At 37.9% G+C, this 21,271-nt stretch overlaps 1 protein-coding gene across 3 annotated transcripts in view; it reads left to right on the top strand.

Moving 5' to 3' along the window:
• ANKRD12 (ankyrin repeat domain 12) overlaps positions 1-20,363 on the top strand; it is a 59,108-nt gene extending 38,745 nt beyond the window's left edge. For all 3 annotated transcript variants that reach the window (XM_059858207.1, XM_059858218.1, XM_059858224.1), the window contains 6 exons: positions 660-807; positions 3,216-7,909; positions 13,946-14,044; positions 16,142-16,285; positions 18,751-18,846; positions 19,174-20,363. In XM_059858207.1, coding sequence (XP_059714190.1) covers positions 660-807; positions 3,216-7,909; positions 13,946-14,044; positions 16,142-16,285; positions 18,751-18,846; positions 19,174-19,359 — 5,367 coding nt within the window. In that variant the 3' untranslated portion in view covers positions 19,360-20,363. The remainder of the gene's footprint in view (positions 1-659; positions 808-3,215; positions 7,910-13,945; positions 14,045-16,141; positions 16,286-18,750; positions 18,847-19,173) is intronic.
• Positions 20,364-21,271: the final 908 nt, after the last annotated feature.

Raw genomic sequence — 21,271 nt, 5'->3', positions numbered from 1 at the left:
GGTGTCACTGTCTGCTGAATTTCCACATTCTTTATACATAGGAAAAGAAAGTAATTAATACTGGACACTGTGCTAATGCAGTGGCCTTGGATTCACTGTAATATTAACAAATTGTTGCCTTTGATGGAGAAGTTGATGATTTTGATTTATTGCATGTAGTTGCAGATGGGGTGCTTTGTTCCTCCAGTAAGATACTTGGATCTCTCTCAGGGCTTTTTGGAACTGCTGGGGAAACCAGTAGTACTGTGATTTGTAAAAGTTCATCTGTTCCTTATTGAAGTGGAATAAAATTTGGAGCAAGAGGGTAAATCAAGTGCAGAGGAGTAAAGAGCCTGGTAGGTGGGGAACCAGATAAACTGTGTGAAGAAATGCTAGAACAGCAAGAACAAAGGCCCCTCTTTCTTTTTTTATATTGATGCTGTGTAACAGAGGGCAGCTGTCTCTAGTCTTCCCCTTCACCTCCTTTACAGAGCAGACTCTATGCACTCCCTGGACTTTGCATTTTAGTTGCTGAAGTCTTTCTTTCCAGTCTCAGTATCATAGATAGGACTTAGGATCGCATATCGTGTTACTCACATTTCATGTGCAACAGAGGATTTTTATGCTGGTCAAGTAACATGTTGTGGATAACCTCAAAGTTAATTTATTTAATGCTGCAGATTGTGAAGCTGTTGCTTCGACATGGTGGAAATCCATTTCAAGCCAATAAGCACGGAGAAAGACCTGTTGATGTTGCTGAAACTGAAGAATTGGAAATGCTATTGAAAAGAGAGGTGCCCATCTCTGATGATGAGGACAGTTGCTCAGGTAAAAGTAGCTATTTAATTGCATATGTAATGCATCATTTCACCTAAGTTTAAGTGGCCTTAATCTTTTGTATAGTGTTAGCTATTAAGGCTTGCTGCAGGTAACAATTGATATTGCTAAGGTTGTCTTTCACTTATATTTTTAGAGGTAGTTTGTTAAATTTCTCAATTGAATTATCTTTATTTTTGCTTTTCTCTCTGTCTTTAATTAGCCATTCCCACTTTGCAAATCAACTCAATATCAGAATGATGATTTTACCAGAGAAAGATATAGAGGAAAATATCATATTTGTTATGATACAGTGTCTTTCTGAGATGGTTTGTTTCATGGTGAAAAATATTCCCAAAGTCACATACTTCCCATCTTTAGTAGATTAATCAGGAGTCAGTGTTTCACATGGGTGTAACATAGTTACTCAGTGTAGAAAAGTTCCTGCCAATGGGTGGGACCGCTGGTTTCTGTGGGTGACCAGGTAAGTAAGTTGTTGAAGTGGAGGCAGTAATTCCTGGTCCCTCCTGTGTTACTGCAGATTGAGGAGTATGTAACACCTCTTGGAGCACAGAAAGAATTGTTGCCTCCTCAGAAGCAAAAGATTCTTAATCATGAGTAACTTATTTGAGTGCCAGACAGGAACTTTTAATTTGACTTTCACAGAATATTCAACAATTCAGAATCTTTTAGGTAAAAGAAATGAGGTGGATTGAAAACTGGCTGAACATCTAGGCCAGAATGGTGGTGATTAGTGGCACAAAGTTTATTTGAAGGCCAGTAACTGTCTCTGTACTTTGGATCAGTACTGTTTAACAGTACTGATCCACTCCTGTTTAACACCTTCATTAATGTTTGGGGTAGAGTGTTCCATCAGGAAGTTTCCTAATGACCCAGAACTGGGGACTCTGAGGAGGAGTGGGTGGTGCATCAGAGAGTTGTGCTGCCATCCAGAGGAATCTTACCGTGTTGGAGAAATGGGCTCGTGGGAATCTCATGTAGTTCACCAAGGGGAAGTGCAAAGTCCTGCAGCTGGGGAGAAACAAACATCCAAGCAGCAGTGCAGGTTGGGATCTGACCAGCTGGGAAAGCAGCTTTGCAGGAAAGGCCCTAGCTCATGCTGAACAACACCAGCTTGACCATGAGCCAGCAATGTGCCCTTATTACAAAGAAGGCCAGTGGTGTCCCAGGCTGCAGTAAGAGGAATGTTGCCAGCTGGTTGAGGGAGGTGATCCTCCCCCTCTGCTCAGCACTGGTGAGCCCACAGCTGCAGTGCTGGGTCCAGTTCTGGGCTCCCCAGTACAGGAGTGACATTGACACCATGGAGAGAGGCCAGGGAAGGGCCAGGAACATGACAAAGAGCCTGGAAAAGCAAAGGCTCAGGGGAATCTTGTTGATGCATAAAAATACCTCAGGGGAGGTTGTGAAGAGGACAGAGCTGGGCTCTTGTCACTTTTGCACAGTGACAGGACCAGAGGCAGTGGGCACACCATGAAACACAGGAAGTTCCCTCTGAGCAGCAGGAAACATTTTTTTCACTGTGAGGATGACCAAGCAGTGGCACAGGTTGTCCAGGGAGGCTGTGGAGTCTCTGTCCTTGGAGGTAATTCAGAAGCTTTCTGGGCATTGTCCTGGGGAGCTGGCTCTGGGTGTCCCTGCATGAGCAGGGTGGGTTGAACAAGATGGTTTCCAAAGGTGTCTTCCAACCTCAACCATTCTGTGGTCTGTGAAAAGCACATGAAGAAGAGCATCATGTCACATGATCTGTGAGAGTTGGTTTCTCTTTCCCAGACAAATACATAAAATGCAACCCCCTAGGAATGTTTTCTAGTCAAAGTTTCAGTATACTTCAAGGGAAAAAAGTCATATTGGCCTATGTTCTGATGTAGTGTTAACTTTCTTGGCATTAGAATAACCTGAAATACAGTGCCTGGTCTTTCTGTTCTAAGGGACAGTTGTGGCATCACTTCACAGAATCAACTTCAGCTTAGTGAAAACGTTGATCTTAAGACAAATATTTTTACATATGTGTAATAGAAACTTGTTACTATTTAGGAACTGTTTCCTCAACAGTCTATGCAGGGTATTATCCTTTAGAAAGAGTCAGGTTATACAGGAATTACGCACAATGGGTGAGGTTTTCAAAATTTAAACCGCATTACTTTTATTAGATATAAATGTTATTTAGTATTTTTACATGCCTAAGTGAGAGCTGTAAAGGGAGGGGAGAACTTTGATTTCATGACCTTTTGTTTTCTTTTAAAAAGCGTAATTCTAGTGAGAAGTTTTGCTGTGTGTTTAAGATAGGTTTTATTCTTTTTTTGTTTGTAATGATGTGACTGCTGAACTGAACTCTTTTGTGCTGAAGTGTGACAAGTGTTCTATCAGTATTCAATTCATTTTCATTTTCCTTGCTCTAGATTCTGAAGAAGCTCCATCTGTAAATCCTTCCAGTGTAGATGGGAATGTTGATTCAGAAGCAGAAAAGGACTCAGTAGCCAACAACAGCAAACAAACGGTCCCTAGCAAGGCACCACTTCCATCTGCTCTAGATGAGTATGAGTTCAAAGATGATGATGAAGATGAAATGAAAAAAATGATTGATGACAAACATATTCTTAGAAAAGACCCAAGGAAAGAAGATGAGACTGAAGTTGAAAAGACCAGCTTATTTGTGAAACAAGAAAAAGTTGTCTTTTCAAAATCATTCAAAAACAAAAAGCAGAAACCCTCTAGAGTTTTGTATTCAAGTTCTGAAAGTTCAGATGAAGAAATAATTCAGGACAAGAAAATGGTCTCTCCTTGCTCTGTTTCAGAGACATCAAATTCTGATGCCAGAATGAAGAAAGAATATATAGTTACAAATGAGCACAAGCAAAAGGGCAAAGTTAAAAGGAAAGTAAAAAATCAAAGCAAAAATAAAGAGAATCAAGAAGTAAAGCAAGAAAAAGAAAATGCTAGAGTAACAAATATAGCTACTTCTGGGTTAGATTCTTTAGATAAAGCTAGAGAGGAAGAAACCTTTAAGAAGTCTTTCACCTCAAAAGAAGATTCTTCTTTACATCTGTTTCATATCACTGCTGGAAAATCTCCAAAGCATCCTTGTGGGTTAAGTGAAAAGCAGTCAACACCATTAAAGCAAGAAAACACCAAAACTTGCTTATCACCAGGAGGTTCTGAAATAACATTGCAGTCCGAATTAGTTCGGTATGATCACAACACTGATTCTGATTATCTAGTAGAAAGTTCTAGTGGCAAATCTTGCAAGCACAAAGAAAAAAGCAAGCATCATCAAAAGGATTTTCACTTGGAATTTGGTGAAAAATCTAGTCCTAAAATTAAAGAGGAAGATAATAGCTCAACATTGGAGAATTCAGAATATACTTTGAGAAAAATTGACAAGGAAGGTAAAACACTTAAAAAGCATAAATTAAAGCACAAAGAAAGAGAAAAGGAAAAGCACAAAAAGGAACAGGATGGGGAGAGAGAAAAACACAAACATAAAGATAATGTTAAAGAGGTTCAAAGAAGTATTGAGTTTGACAGAGAATTTTGGAAAGAGAACTTTTTCAAAAGTGATGAAAATGATGATACACCAATAAATACGGAACATGAATCGCTTTCTTCAGACAGAAAATCAAAGCTAGAAAAAACTGTGGCAAAAGAAGATAAGTTAGTTAAGGAGAGACAGTTCCAGAAAGAGAGAAGTATTAAAGATGAGAGAGAAAAAGAGAAGAGCAAAAAGGAAAATGAGAAGTTTCTCAAGGATGAAAAAGTAAAAGATACAAAAGAAGAAAAAGAAGTTATGCTTGCAGATAAAGAAATTGAATTGTTCTGTTTTGGTGTTAAAGATGAGGCAGCCAGCGTTCATGTAGTAGAAAGAGAAACAGATACTGAAAAGCAGGAAAAGAATTTAAAGGAAAATAAAGAGAAGACAGAAAAGCGATTCTCAGTCAAAGAAAAAGATTTTGAAAAGATAGAAAGAAAACATGTAGAAAAAGAGAAAAAGTTAAAGCATGAATACAAAATGGAGAAAGATAAAGCAGAAGTAAATGAAAATACAGAGAAAGTAAAGGACAAGTCCAGTTTTCAGCAAACAGAAAGGTGCCATAAGGAAAATGATAAGGTAAAAAGCATGGGTGCTCTTAAAAAAGTTGATGACAAGGAAAGAAATAAAGAAAAAACTGATAAGAAGCATGATAAAGAAAAGGCTGATAAAGACAGACATTGGGCTGAAAGCAAAGAAAAACACTGTACTGAAAGAAAAGTCAAACAGTCTGAAAAAGAATATGAATATACTAAATCAGAAAAAAATAGAACTAAAGAAAAGGAATTTGAAAAAAAAGACAAATCCAAAGACAAGGAGACCTCATCATTAGCAAGCTCAAAACATATGCAAGAGGAAAGGAGATGCTCTATTACTGAAAGTAATAAGACAGTTCATGACAAACTGTCATCTTTGAAAGAAAAACCAAAAGATGATTTGTTGAAAACTCCAGATGGTAGAGAGAAAGATAAAAAAGATAAAGATATAGACAGATACAAAGAGAGGGACAAGCATAAAGATAAACTGAATCAAAGTAGTTTGCTGAAACTAAAACTTGAGCATGAGAAACTTAAGCCTAAACCAGCTCCTGCATCGAAGGATGCTCGGCCTAAAGAAAAAAGATTAGTCAATGATGACTTAATGCAAACTAGTTTTGAAAGAATGCTTAGCCTTAAAGATCTGGAAATAGAGCAATGGCATAGAAAGCATAAAGAAAAAATAAAACAGAAGGAGAAGGAACGTTTGAGAAACCGCACTTGTTCAGAACATAACAAAATGAAGGAAAAACCCAAACACTCATTAGCTGAAGTAAAAGGCAAAGAACTGATTCGTTCAAAAAGTTCAGAGTTGCCAGATGTTTGTGTGAAGGAAAGACAGCAGAAAGATGCTACAAGTAATAGATCGCAGTCGGTAGATACGAGAAGTGTCAATGTTGCAAAGGCTTCATTGGCTTTAGATAATTTTAATAGATCCCCCAAATCAGAAAGTGAAAAGATGGGGCTGAGCTCCAGGTCAGTGTCCATGGTTTCTGTTGCGAGCTCTGAGGATTCTTGCCATACCACAGTAACTACTCCCAGGCCTGTAATCGAATATGATTCGGACTTTATGCCAGAAGGTTCTGATTCCCAAATGTCTTTTTCACAGTCACCGTTTTTGGCAAGTGCCAAATCACCAGCCCTTGTGGAAAAAGAGGCCGATGGTCTTGCTGAGTTGCCAGATCGCATTAAGCCACCTTTCACGAACAGGCTCCCACAAATGTATGTTAGATCAGCATCTGCTGAAGATGTTAAGTTGGTTTTAAATGAGTGTAGGCCTGTTATAGAGGTTCGAAGATGCAGCATGCCTGCTGCAGTTTCTGAGCACAGCAAACAGCCTCCAGCATCAGAAGAAAACAACCAGAATGCTCTGCCGTCAGTTCAGACTTACAATAGCACTTCTCCTAAACCAGAGCTACTGTGCAGCATGCTTGAAAGAGATTTTCAAAGCAGTGTGGCTGTTCTGCAGTCAAACTTCACATCATCTCCAAACAGACCTGTTAGCAACAAGCAGGCAACAATGGGGACAAGTACCATTAAAGATATTGCTCAGATGAGCCCTTCAGAAGACTCTAACGTGCATTTAGAACCATGTAGTCAAAGTGGTGTGACTCAGCAAACCAAACAGTGGGATGTGCCTTTTGACGGATTTAACTCATTAAACAATGACTTTAACAGCTCAGGCTGTGGTGTACCAGAGCAAGATGCTAAAAGCATTACAGCAGTGCATAATTCTGAGAGCAGGACATTAAAAGAGCAACAAGTATCTGAATTTTTGCCTCAGCACACTGAAATTAAGGGAAGTTCTAGTTCTCAAGAATCTGCATCAATTTTGCCTTCACAGTCGCCTTGTTCTTTACCTATCCAGCCACTTCCAGTTGTGTCAAAACATGTTTCTTTACCAGGCATTATTAGTCAAGATTCATCATTAGTACAGCAGCAAAATCTAGTTCAGACAGCAGCTTCTGCTTTGGAAACAGATGCTACTAGTACCAGAGAGCTGGAAAACGCTTTCGTCCCTTCAAACTTTAGGAAGACTGATGCACCCATGGCTGTATATTCTGAGAGCTCTGCGAAAGATGTTTCACAGGGCTATGAAAAGGTGAATGATTTACCAATGGTACCGTTAGAGAAGGATACTCCTGAAAGTGATAGCAGTTCACAGTTAAATATGAATTCGTACTCATTCAGTAAAGTCGTTTCTAAGAATGCCCTGAGTGAAGTGGATGGTAACACAGCAGATACTTCAGATATTAGAAATGAAAAAGACCAACAAGAAAAGTTGGTCTCTGTGCGTGTTGTTGATAGTAAAGCCAATGCTGATCTCTGTGAACTAAGTTCAGGAATGTCAAAGGGAATTACAAATGAATTGGTTAATAAAAGCCCCTGCACTGCAGACAGAGAAAACGTGTTGGCAGATGATCCACCACAGTACTCCTCTCTATCCAATTTGGAAAATAGTTCACAACAGATTACACAGGAAGAGATGCATAAATACAGCCAAGTAGTTAAAGTAGAAGAAGTTGCTGAGGATCAGAAGATGGAACAGCAAGAAGTACCTCAAAGAATCACGAGGAACAGAGCAAATTTGCTTGCTAACCAGGGCAAGCAGAATCCTCTTGGCTGTACACAAACATCAGAAAAAGAGTCTGAATCATCAGCATCTATGAAAGCAAGAATTAGATTAACTGAAGATGATGATGCTCAGGTACATCATCCACGTAAAAGGAAGGTGTCACGCGTGCCTCAGCCTGTGCAAGCGAACCCTTCTTTGCTGCAGGCCAAGGAGAAAACCCAGCAGTCACTGGCAGCTATTGTTGATTCTTTGAAACTTGAAGAGATTCAGCCATACAGTTCTGAGAGAGCAAACCCCTATTTTGAATACTTACACATAAGAAAGAAAATAGAAGAGAAGCGTAAATTGCTGTGCAGCGTTATTCCTCAGGCACCTCAATATTACGATGAATATGTGACCTTCAATGGCTCCTACCTGCTGGATGGCAATCCCCTGAGCAAGATATGCATCCCAACTGTAAGTAACGTGGTCTTTCAATATGCAGTGCAATGAAAGGCATGTTTTGTCTTAATGTTTTTAACTTCCATATTCTTCCTAACTTGCTTCTGAATATTCTGCTGGAAGCAGTAAGTTGACATATGTCAAACTAATATTGATTAATAGCATCATATGTAAAAGCCCCATTCACTGGAAATACAAACAGTGGTTTCACAGTCACAGTAAGACAAACCATGTATGACACCTGTCAAGGGCACACAGACAAATACTATATTTCAAAGTATGTAAAGCCTACTCTTTCAGAAGTGAAGTAAATTATTGAGAGTGTCTCTGAATTTCTGCTGTCAATAATTTTGTTAAAACTAATTAGTCAAAGCTGTTTCGTTTGGAGGGGGGTGGACGTACAGTGCTTCAAAATACCAAGTCCGTTGCCAAATATTTTAAGCAGGAGACTGCCTGCCAGCTATCTCAAAAGCAGCAGATGTAATCTGCTGTGTCCTGGCTTTTGTAATCCATCAATCTAAAGTGTTCATAATTTTATTAAATAATGTCAAGCATTTTTTTCCTTTTTACTGAAGAACATCTGTAGTTCAGAGACACTTGTTTAGGTCTAAGCCCTCCATTTTTGAATGGTCAAGTTATTATGTCAGCTCATCTAAGGTAACTCACCCTTACTTGAGAGTAAAAAGCTTTAGCTTTTTCCAGTAGAGTTGTGGATTTTTTTGATGAAGCAATGAATAGAAGTTTAATGTGTAAATTTTAAAATGTTTGCTTCATTATGCAGCTGGACTTAATTCCCTACACAAGCTGTTTGTTCTCATTTTATGGGAATTACTAGGCCAGTTACAGTCTGAGGAAGGATGTGGGTAAGACCTTTTGCAAGATCTGTAGGTGAGCCAGGGTGTATGGTAAGCTTCGCCACGGTGTACCAGGCTGTCAGCCTTCCCAAGTCTGCAAATCTTTCTCAGTAGCTGTTGCAGCTTCTGTAACATCTTTATCACAGGAGGCACAGATTTCTTTTTTTTTTTTAAAGCTGCCGCTAGTCAAGTACATGCTGTTTCCAAGCTACAGCTTACTGCTTTGGCATCACACTTCAGTGCTTAATTTGGGATAAGTGGAAAGTAGAGAAGCATGGAATATATTTTTCCTTGGCCCATCTCATACCTGAGCAATAGAATTCAATTCCCTGTCATAAATGGCTATGTGTGTGTAGACACCATAAGGAGGGCAGAGTTTTTGATATTAAAGCACTGCCTTATAATTACTTCCTGTCTCTATTGCTGTGTATAATAGGAACTCTGCAGTTAATGAAAATAAATTTACTTATTGGAGAGCAAAATCTCAGGTAACAGGTTCAGAAAATACCAGAGATGGACGTGTGCTTCCTATTCTCAATGGCTTTTAATTAATCATTGAAAAGAAAAGCCTCTTATAAAAAAGTTGATAAAAATGTAAGTATGTAATTGAAGGATTACAGTTACTGATTTTTGTCTCATTTAGATTCCTGGTTTGCTTCCTTACACGTACATGTTCTGATGGTAATGATGTTTTAAACAGTTAATTGTTTTGTATATACTTTGATGCTTCTGTTAATATTGCACAAATGGAACTTTTTATTTCAAGTTCCTAGAAGCAAAAAGGAAGAAGATAAATTTTGAGAAGCCAAGATAAATTATTAGGAAATTGGTGATTATTTTCATTAGAATTAAAGTATAAGAAAAAGCATGAGTTTTGCTCTAAATAAGAAGATACTCTAAGCATTTCAGTTTTGTTTGTCTGAAAAATCTCCAATGCAGCTAAGTGCTTTATTTAATTACTGTCACTTGTGTAAATGTACAATTTTGATAAAACTTCTCAGGTTTCCTTTCAGAAAAAAAATATTGTTTAAAAAATTAGTAATATTTCAGATTTAACTTATTGGCAGAATTTGCTTGTGTACACAGTGTAGTAACGATTATATTTTGTCACCACTGAAAATCACAATCCTAATAATTCCTGTTACAAATACCATAAACAGGAGAATTGCTAAACCAAGGATCATTTAATTCTCAGAAATGAGTGTTTGTTTCTTGTTGACATTGTCCAACAAAGTGAAAATAAAGACTAGGCTTAGTCTCTCTGAAATATTAATTGTGTATTGTTATGCCTAAAATGCAGAATTTAATAAGCAACTGTAAAAATACCTTTTTTGTCATGTTTGTTTTGCAGTTTTTTCCTTCAATTCTCTATTGATTCTCTGTTAACCAAATTTTTGCCTCATCAATTTACATAAAGAGAAAGTAGATACTCTTTCTTTAATTATTCCTGTGTTACAGATATCCTTTGTGTAGCTCTGTGTGGAGACCGTGTAGTTAGCTCTGACACTCTGAGACTCGGAATGGTTGGTGTATGGAACAGTGTGTTTACTGTTCTCTGCATTGGAATTTTAATGATGCACTGTAGTTTATCTGATGAACTTCAAACATGCTGTAGGTGGGAACCAGGAGATGGTGTGCTAAAACCTTGTTTCCACAGCCTTGTTTATATATTGTAATTTACAGTCTGGATCACCTAAGGCTGTGAGGATATTTGTGTATGAATTATGGCTTCCCTCTCACCAGTACAAATACAAAACATAAGGTAGGAGACATCAGGTCAGTTCAAAATAGAAGGAAACAAATCAGAATTGTCTAACAGAGAAATTTCAATTGTACTTGGCTCTGTTGCCTTTCAGATTGTTCCAAGTTCTGCAGGGTTCAGTCATCTTTATCTGTATTGTCTCCTGAGAGGAGGTGCCAGGATAATTCACTGCCAATCTCCAGTGGCTATCTAGCAGATGTGTTTGTAGTAAAGGGGATTCTGTCCTTTGTCCCTGGCATTGCTGTAGAAACTCAGGTAGTAAGATCTAATTTTAGGGGTGTTACCAGAAACTTGTTTTCAAAATGCATGAAATAGGGCATTGGAGCAGGCCAGTTGTTTGGATGACATAGAAGAGAGGAGGTTTGTAGCAGGCAAAATGGGGATTGAAGGTTTATAGAGAGAAGAGTTGATGCTGTAGTTGTAGTTGTTTTGAAGCATGCAAGGCCTGCAGGACAGTTGCTGATGGATTTTGATGTGTTGGAGATGGGAAAGGCATGCCTTGAACATGAGCTCTGGCCAATCAGACCTGCTCTAATGGCTGGCTCCAAGTGAGGTGGAGCAGAGGCACAAGGCCAAGATCTGTCTGGCCTTTCTGGGTCATTTCTCAGACTGGGAAAAGAGAATTCTCTGAAGCAGGCAGAGCCCCTTTGTTTCCCTCACTTATGTAGGGAGTCTTGGCCCTTAAAATAGTTTGATACTTCGGCTGTGCAAAAACAGAGGGCACCTTTTTTTTGTGGTGTTCAGTTTCATGCTCTGTTCTTGCAAGTCCAATTTATGTGTTTGTATTTTCCCTGCACTTTTTTTTTTGTTGTTTTTTCTTTAGTAATAGTTTCTTTGACTAGAGGGTCCAAGAGGCTCCTCTGGCTGTTCCTGCCTCACAGCCTTTAAGTCAGACTTTTTGGTCTCAAAGAAACCAATTTCCTTTGTCTGAATCCAGTGCTGGTTCACAAGCTGGGATTTCCAGCAGGTGGTGTGCAACTGCCCCAGTCCTGTGTTCAGACTCCTAAGGATCTGAGGATCACTCTTCCCAAGTTTCCAAGAAGAGAGGACAAAACAGATAATTCCATAAATGACTGTAACCAAACCTAATATTTAGCTGTACATTTTGGCAGGTGGTGCTGGGCTGGGTGGAAGTGAAGAGTTTATGAATGTATCCAGTGGCAGTAGGGATCTCTGGGGTCATGGAGACCTGTCAGTGTCACACAAGTCTGAACATGATCTGTGTTCAGGGCTGAGCATAATCTGCTGAAACAGAGCTCTACATGTTTGAATAAAAGTCCACTCAGCTCTGCTGTCAGGATGATCAGCTTCTTGTCAGGTTATTTCTATGGTGTTGATTCTTATTTCTGTTGCACAGTTAAACTGTCTGTAAATTTAAGGGAATAACATTTTAAAATATTTGAAATATAGTGACATTACAAGGGTGAATGGCTTCAAGCTGAGAGAGGCAGGTTTAGATTAGGTAGTAGGAAAAAATTCTTCACTGTGAGAGTGGTGAGACAGACACTGGAGCAGGTTGCCAAGAGAAACTGTGGATGCCTCATCCCTGGGAATCTTCAGTGCCAGATTGGATGGGGCCTTGAGTAACCTGGTCTAGTGGGTGGCATCCCTGCACATGGCAGGAGGCTTGGAACTCGATGACCCCTGAGGTCCCTTCCTACCCAGACCATTCTGTGATTCTGTGAAATTGTTCAAGTGATACAGATGCTTGCCAGCTCTGAAATTTTTATTTCTGGAAAATCCAGGTGCATAAATCCAAAGCTTATTTAAATACTCTGTCTTCCTTCTTAACTGTGTGTTTTTCTGTAATCAAAATAATGGAGACTTTGGGAGATGTTTTGGGTTTATTAAAATTAAAGCTTGATATTATTTACAAGCATCTTGTCTTATTTTATTGAAAGACTCTGACAGCACTATTGTACTGTACCATGAGTGCAAAATCTTTAGGAAATATTGGACTATAGGGGTTGTATTTGTTTATAATACTGCTGTTTCACACAAAATGGCATATGCCATAAACATTACTGGTTTGAGAACCAAACTGTTTTCACTAAGAAAAATGAAGTCTTATCTTCTGTACTTTGAAATGTGAAGGAGTTTAATGTCATTTTATACAATATAATAATTTAAGGAATGAACTGCAATCAGTTATTCAGATTATGTGCTATTAATTCCAGAGACATTGGCTAACTTCCAATTGGGGAAAAAATTGTCCTGAAATAATGTTCCAATATGATACTAATTCAGGCGTTTCTGGTAGATAAATCACTTGGTTGCTGGAATGTATAGGTGCAAGATTCTTACTAATAATCTAGTTTAACCTACAGTGTGTCTGTATCTCCATCATGGATTTACTACTTCTTGACAGTTGAAGGATCCATTTTATTGAAAAGAGTTATTTATCTTTCTGCTTGTGTTAGGGTATGAGGCAGGGTATAGTAACTGCAGGTATGTATTTGAGCTGTGGTTTTTGAGTATCAGTGGTAATAGGCAGTGTTTCATGTAGTGTGGATGGGTCTTTCCAAAGCAGTATCAGTGCTCCTATGTCTGTCAGGTGTTAAAACCCATGCTGAACTGTCAGGTAGAACTGGCATAAAGGAAAGTGAACTTTGGGTGGAGCCGTAAAACTCCCAAGAAGTTTGTTAGCTACTTCTGAACAAGCATCTGATTTCTGCAGTTGCCAGGAGGGCTCCAAGTGCCTTGTCAGTGTTTTTCATACAGCTCAGACCAGACAGTAATTCTGGCTGTTTGCTGTAATTGACTGAAGATGCAAAATGTTTCTAGTATAGCAAATCAGTAACAGTATTGATATGTCACTCAAGTCTATTTGATTTTTTAAAATTATTTTCTTTTTAAGGAATAAGTTTTTTTAAAAACTTATTTAAATAACTGACAGGAAGAATCACTTTTTCAAGCTACTGTCTGGGTCTCTAGTCTACTTTTTGTGCTTTCTTGTGTTCTGTGTGATTGAAAGATTAGGAGTATGGTTGGTTATCTTTTGTGCAGTATAAAATGCACTTTTTTTTTTTTTACTTTTTTCTTGCATTTTGCTAGGCAGTTTTTATCTTCTCAAAATGAACAGCTGTGCTTTAAAGAATCTTCAGAATAGGAAGCAAGTTGTATTCTTACTATATACTGCAGTATAGCCTTTTAAAAAGAACAGCTATGGAATGCTGATAATGACTGGTTAGAAACTCTAAACAGCTTGAAAAGTTGTTTTCACCTGGGTTTATTAATTTTATGGTATGGAATCCTTAAAACCTTTTACTGCAAACACATTGAATTTACATAATTAATGGAAAGCAAAAAGTAAATTTTTTTTTTTAAATGCCTTATTGTTTCTTGGGGTTTTTTTTTTTTTTAATAGATCACATAAGCAATGCTAAAGATGTGGAATACACATTCACTATATAATTTGTAAAACTTTTTCCACAGATTACACCCCCTCCATCACTGTCAGACCCACTTAAGGAACTATTTAAACAACAGGAGGTCGTAAGGATGAAGCTACGTTTACAGCACAGTATTGAAAGGGTGAGACTAATTGATTTGTTATGTCCTGGATTTAAGCTTTTGGATTTTTTGCCTTTTCAATGAACAATGTTTAGAAGCAATCTTCTTTCTATCCAAATTTATTAATTGGAGAAACTTCGAAGTGGGGGGGGAGGGAAAGGGTTTGAACAGCTGTTTGCAGAACCTTCAAGTTGTTAAGACAACAGCTTTTTCCTGTTAATTGCTCTGAGCCGTGTCCCAGATTTATCCTAGAGGCAATGGGAAGGAAGCTTCACACCATTGTTTTGAAAGCTAATGATGGTTGTAGACTTAAGAACCAAATTGACTGAAGATAGAGTAAATTCTGTATTGAGAGGAGACACATGTAGCTCTAAGACTGAAATATGTTTGGTAATATTCTGCTCAGAAACTGCCTAACATTATATTAGAACTACATCTGTAGGCATCACTGATTTTGAGCACAGAAATAGAGAAAATATTCCTGGTTTAGGGATATTCTTTAGTTTTAGGTTGCCCCTTTTCCTTGGTAACCTAGCTTTAGATGCCAGTGTCATGAGCCAGATAGCTTGTGGGCACAGGCAGGGCCCCTTTCCAACATGGATGCATCATAAGGATTACCACATAGTTATACAAGGAGCTGCCACATCAAACCCAGTGTGATACTTTTTCAGTTGACAGTTTCAATGTGACTTAACAAACCCAGCTGAGGGAGGGGTTTTACTTGAAATTAGTATTTCAGTGAAGAGTATAAAATTAGCAGCACAGAAATGGTAAACATGGTTCATGTTCTGAGTGAAAAGAACTAAAAATATTGTGGTCAGGAGGGCAAGGGAGGGGATTCTGTCCCTCTACTCTGCTCTGGTGAGACATCCCCCCCTTAGAGTGCTGCATCCAGCCCTGGGGTCCCCAGCAGGAGGAGAACATAGACCTGTTGGAGTGAGTCCAGAGCAGGGCCAGGAAACTGATGAGAGGGCTGGAGCACCTCTCTTATGGAGATCAGACTGAGAAAGCTGGAGAAGAGAAGGCTCCAGGGAGACTTCATTGGGGCATTTCAGTATTTAAGGGGCTTATATAAAAGAGGGAAAGTGACTTTTAACACAGGCAAATAGTGATAAGACAAAGGGAGGTACAGTTGTAGACCAAAAGAATAGAAATTTAGATCAGCTATTAAGAAGAAATTCTTTATTGTGAGGTGGTGAGGCACTGGAACAGGTTGCCCAGAGAAGCTGTGGATGCCCCATCTCAGGCAGTGTTCAATGCTAGGCTGTGTGGAGCCCTGACCAAACTGGTCTAGTGGAGGGTGTTCTTGCCCACAGCTGGGGGTTTGTAGATAGATAATCTTGAAGGTCCATTCCAGCACAGACTCTGGGATTCTAACCAAAGGAAAGGTCCTTTTCCTGTTTTCTGAAAAACAGGAAATATATTCTAATATTATAATGCACCTTCTTTTGTTTTGATAAAAAATAGAGCCATTTTATTGTAGAGCAGTAAACACATACAAACATCCTTCTGTGTCTTAAAAAATTGTGCATATTCCTAGTTATTTTGTTCATATAGGCTGTTCTTCAAATGAAATCCACTTTATACAACTGTCAGTCAAGTTTTGTCAAGTGAGTTGTGTTTTTTTTTGTCTCAGTTTAGGAAAGAATATTTATGCAAATGTGAATTTAGGGAGTTACTGCATGTTGTTTTAAAAAAATTAATCTGCAAATAATGTATTTCTGCTTCAGTTTGCTTGGCCACTGTGCCTGGAGTAAAAGGCTTAATTCAGTTAACATTCACAAATGTGTATCCTAAGCCTATACTCCTCCTACCTTTCATCTTTCACCACCCTCATTAACCAGGACTTGCCTCAGTAAGTGGAAACATTCAGCCATCAGTGGAGGCTGGGGCTGAGGAGAAGGTGTTTTCAGTTCTGACATCCATGGGACACTATTTGCATCATCAAATTGAACTTTTGTATTTGATTAGAAGAACAACCTCTCCTACCTTCAGCAGCCCATTTCTCACAGTGTTCAAAAGTGTAAGCCCTGAAAAGAGGGCTTGTTTAAATGAGTGGACATTTTTATGAATGTTTAACTTACTAAATGTGTATCTGTATATTGATATCTTAATTAGGAAAAGCTTATTGTCTCTAATGAGCAAGAGGTTTTACGTGTTCACTACCGAGCAGCCAGGACCTTGGCTAATCAAACTCTGCCCTTCAGTGCCTGCACTGTGCTCCTGGATGCTGAGGTGTACAACGTGCCTCTGGATGCTCAGGTAAAGGTTTGTCCTTCACAGCTTCAGACAAAAAGGTCTTGCTAGCCTGGCTCAAGCATTCAGAGAGAATTCTGTTCCCATAGCAAAATTGTTGTTGATTTGCCTGGAATTAAGTTTATGCTCGCTGTAGGTTGTTATTTATATTAGGCCTCAGTTGGGTGTACAGTAATGGGAGGATATGGGTGTATGTATGTGTTTTTTCTGTTTTCTGCCATGTCTGGTTTTCTTCCACGTCCAGGAATTATGAGATGAATAAAATAAGAAAATTCCTCTGCTGATTTTGTTATAAAAAACAGATTTCAGTCATAAACAGAACATGGTTTTAAATCTTACAAATATAGCTTAAACAAGAGCAAAGAAATTATCAGCATGACATCTGTCAGTAATCCAGATAATTGGAATGCAGTGGTGTGTGAAGTGATGAAATTGGTTTATGAACTCTGGAGATGTTTTGTGGGCATGTCCACATTATACTTTCTTCCTCTGTACAAGGCAGTCGCTAGAACTGTACCATAAAAAACAGATAACCAACAGTGAAATGTCAAATGATGGAATAACCTTTTTCAAAATTACTTCAGGCTCCATATGACTTACCTGTGCCCTGTTATTTACGTGTTCAGTGTGAGTATTTAGTCCTGATTAAAACATATAAAATAAGAAATGTGCTTCACAATCTGTGTATGTTGTATGGACTGTCACTCAAAAGTTGGCTGCAGCTGTATCTCTAAGGGAAAATAATCTCGTGGTGTTGGTATTTTGTGGACAGTTTTTCCAATTAACAAACACAGAACCAGCATTTGACACCTGTTACAGTGGCTGTGAGAAGCACATAATGCAAGGAGGAAATGTTGATGTTTGGGTGTAGTAAAAGCGTTGGTGCATTGGATGTTGGGCGTTTTAAAATTAAACACGTGCATTTCCAACATATGGGAGATTTTACATTAGTTCTGCAGGCCTTTATAGAATTATTACAGCTTCCAGTGTTTCTTCAGTCAGGTACTACATTTTTCCCCAGTCTTTAAAGAACTAGAGCTATGCCCTACAAGGTGATTCAGCAGGAGATAGCAGTTTATGGAGACTGTATTGTTGTCTCATTTTAAGCTTCACAGAGAAAATTTTTAAAGCATCGTTTCCTTAGTACTTCTAACTGATAGGGCATAAATTTTTCTCTTCCAAAATCTGGAATATCCTTTGCTTTATTTCTGCTCTAATTCATAGGCCTGGAGCCTTTTAGAGATGAGGAATACGTGAGTTGTGCACATAACTGCATTTTTGTAGTTAACATTTTACAATTTGTTTTAAGTAAGCTGATTCCGTATTTGAATTTCATGAAACAAAAGAAATCTTTGTTGGGGGAGAAGTTGAGGTGTGCCCCCCAAGTACTGCCTTTTTTTTACCACCTAAATAATAACAAGAACAGTAATAAAATGCCTCTCCTTCCCCCTCACTGCTTCAACAACTTTGTGTTTCAGTCTGTGGTAATTTTTCTTAGGAAATTACATTGCATATAATGTTCAGCAAATTATGAAATAAATTTTTATTTAATTGAAATCAAAGTTTTATACTACCAGCTTGATGGTTTGATTAAAATTTGTTTAATGGGAAGAATGTAGATGCATAAGAAAACATTGTCTTGTGATGCATCCTGCAATTTTCCTGTTACCTCATTAGCAAATACTAATTTTGTTCTCTAGAAAGGTCGATCTTTGCACATTTGGTTAGGCTTCTTTTTTTTCCTTCTGCTACAGTGTACAAATTCCTGCAGTGTCTTCTTTTCTCTCTGAAAGAGGAACAGCAGCTTCTTGTATTTAGTAGTTATCATTTAAATGTTAGACTGGCATAGTCTGGCTTTAGGACTAAGCATAGAGTATATCTAGTTTTTCACAGTGGACAGATGTGACATTCCAAATCCTTTTGAAAAAGTTGGAATTAAAAATAAAACTATTTCATTAAGCAGGACGTAATACAGGCCTGCTCAATTTGTTAATCTCCTTTTGGGGATTGTGATGGCAGAAATATTTTTTAATTGCTTTCAATACTTGTGTAGTCAGTTAAATGAGGCTGCTTAATTTTTCCTTTATTAAGGTTTTTGCTTTCCCTTGAGGGATATTGATTCAATACTGAATTTTAAAGAGAAAAAAGAGAGACAGTAATTTTGTGGAAGGATCTTTTATTAGTTAAGACTTTAAGGTGTAAATCTTTAAGCCTGCAATTCTAAATTTCAAAACCAGAGCACAGTAAATAGCTTGAGGAAATCTGAAAATACTCATTTTTAGTGAGCAGCTGGCTCACAGTGGAAGTGTTGGTCAACATTTATATTTTCATATAACTTTATACTTTGAATCCGTTTTTCCATAGGAAGCAGTGTTTGTGGGATTGTTTACTGTTTGTCCCACAGAGTAGGTTTTGTGTTTTAATGTTTCAGATTGAATCATCAGGTTTGAATAAATTTTTGTTTTTTGCAGACGGATGACAGCAAAACATCGGTGAGGGATCGATTTAATGCAAGACAGTTCATGTCATGGCTGCAGGATGTTGATGATAAATTTGACAAATTAAAGGTACACTTCTTGGTTTTTCCACTTAAAAAAAAAAAAAAAAAAATTAATGTCAACATGAAGATGAGATGAATAAAGAGTAGATTTAGATTTGTGTGCAGTATCATGGGCTTCTGTGGGGGCAACACAAAGGAAAGTCTATAAGTGTAGAAAAAAACTAACTTTTGTTGCCATGTAGTGTCATGGAATATTCTTCAAATTTCTAAATATATACTGGGGGAATTATTTACTATCACCAGAGAGGCTCTTAGAGATATTTCCTGTGTTCAGACTTGCTGCAATAATATTTTTTCGAATACTTCAATAACTTCTTTCTCGATTTTAAACCAGACGTGCCTTTTGATGAGGCAGCAGCACGAAGCAGCGGCGCTGAACGCAGTGCAGAGACTGGAGTGGCAGCTTAAACTGCAAGAGCTTGATCCTGCTACGTACAAATCTATCAGCATTTATGAAATTCAGGAGTTTTATGTTCCTCTTGTTGACGTTAATGATGACTTTGAATTGACACCCATATGACAGCCAGCGCCGTCTGGCTCGTCCCTCCCTGTGGACAGCTGGAGACTGAGGTGCAGTGGTGCACAAAGGTATTTTTTCTTTTGAGACAGAGCACTTAATTCTGTGGAATACTACCTTTCTCCATAATTCAAGTGTTCCTACAGAGAAGTGTGGCACAGACACTTGTTCAAACACAGAAGATGGATGCTGATTTTAAATTCAGATTCCCAGTAACTGCTGTTATCTGTGTTTTAAAATTGCCTGTAACTTTAGGGCTTATTGCTGAAAAAGATGACAAAACCTGGTGAGTTTACAGCGCTGGAAGCTGTTAATAACTAAAACATCCACCAAAAAGCAAACGACGCTTAAAATCTGCTATAAAGCTTTGTATTATGAAACTTCAGTAACAGTTGAACTCCCACAGAAAAATGATGAGAAAGCCTGTGGAAGAAAGTGTAAGACTTGGAGGAAAAGAATCAATCTTATATTATGTTTTGTAAATTATTGTACAGATTTCTTTTTGGAAAAAGATGTAATATTGTCTTCATTTTTAAATAATTTATTTTATACATATTGTGCAAATGTAAATAGTCTTGTAATTAATGTTCAAACCTGTATAAAATAGATATTTTAACTGTAAAACTGGTTTTGTCTGATGTTTTATTGGACCAAAGTTGTCGTTTTTATTAAGTGTAGTGTGTTCCTGGTTGGCAGTTCCTTTTTGTATGGCATGCGTTTGATTTAGCTGCTTGTTTCATCACCATAACTGTAAGAGGATTGAACTGTATTGCATGCTCCACAGGACTCTGAACTCCTTCCCTTCAATAACTGATACCTAAACTGTTGTAATATTTACAGAATCATACTTCATATTAGTCTGCTGTTGTAATGCCATACCTATGACTTCCTATACTGAAAATATTTTTGTGTAAAAGAAAAAAACCCTTTTGCTCTTATATGGTGGTCTCGTAATAGAGCCTATTTTTTCCAACAAAATGCCTTTGAATTAAAATTCTTAAATTGTATATTGTCTATTTTAATATTAATCTATGGAAGGGATATATAAATAGTTGTAAATATAATACTTAATAAATTTTATTGGTCATGTTATTAGTTGGAATTTCTTAGTATTGGAACACTTGATACATCAAACCTTAGCATTCCTGGAGACTCAATGGAAAAGTTAAAAAAAATTCTCCATGTTAGGAAATTTAATGCTTTTTTTATTCTTAGTACTGTTAATGAGCAGACAGTTAATTATTTATTAGTAGGAGGTTACAGATATTCATGAAAAAGATTTGTTACCCTCCAGGCCATAAATTATTCAAGAGTGCTTGAGATCTGATGTCTGTGAAATTATTTCCAAAGGAAGTGAGGCTTGGGCAGGACAGCTGGTTACTCAGAATGAGATTTAAAATCCTTGGTCTTGAACTGATTTTTGATGAGTAGGTGAGCTACCACTGAGAACCTATTCCTTGTGCTTGTGCGAATGTCCAGGGGGCATTTCCTGGGGCACAGGGCAAACAGGCAGTGAACAAGAGACTCTGTGGACTGCAGACTCCTTCCCTCTGCACAACCCTGCTGGTGCCAGTTTAGAATAAATAGTAACTCAAGCACAGTGAAGCCAATTAATATGTAGTTCCTGCCCTGTAACTTTTTTTTTTTCTCTTTTAATGCGTTAAGTACCTGTGAAAGGAGAAGTTGTTCCTGCTTTTATTACAGGAATATCTTCCTGACCTCATTCAAAATTGAAACTATTGAGGAAAAAGCAAATTTCTTCTCAAAGTTAAATACTCTTCTGAACATAGCTGTAAAATCTTAAAATGCTACAGAAATCTGTTTTATCTGCTTGAAAAGATGAGGAAAAGCTGCAAGGTGCTAACTAGTAAGTGGGTACAGGTTACTTCTATCAGTTCCTTGCTAGAGTACTAAA

This window comes from Haemorhous mexicanus, chromosome 1 (genome assembly GCF_027477595.1).
Source record: "Haemorhous mexicanus isolate bHaeMex1 chromosome 1, bHaeMex1.pri, whole genome shotgun sequence".
Taxonomy (NCBI): Eukaryota; Metazoa; Chordata; class Aves; order Passeriformes; family Fringillidae; genus Haemorhous; species Haemorhous mexicanus.
Note: the sequence above shows the minus strand (reverse complement) of the source record. Positions and strands in the feature narration are given on the sequence as shown.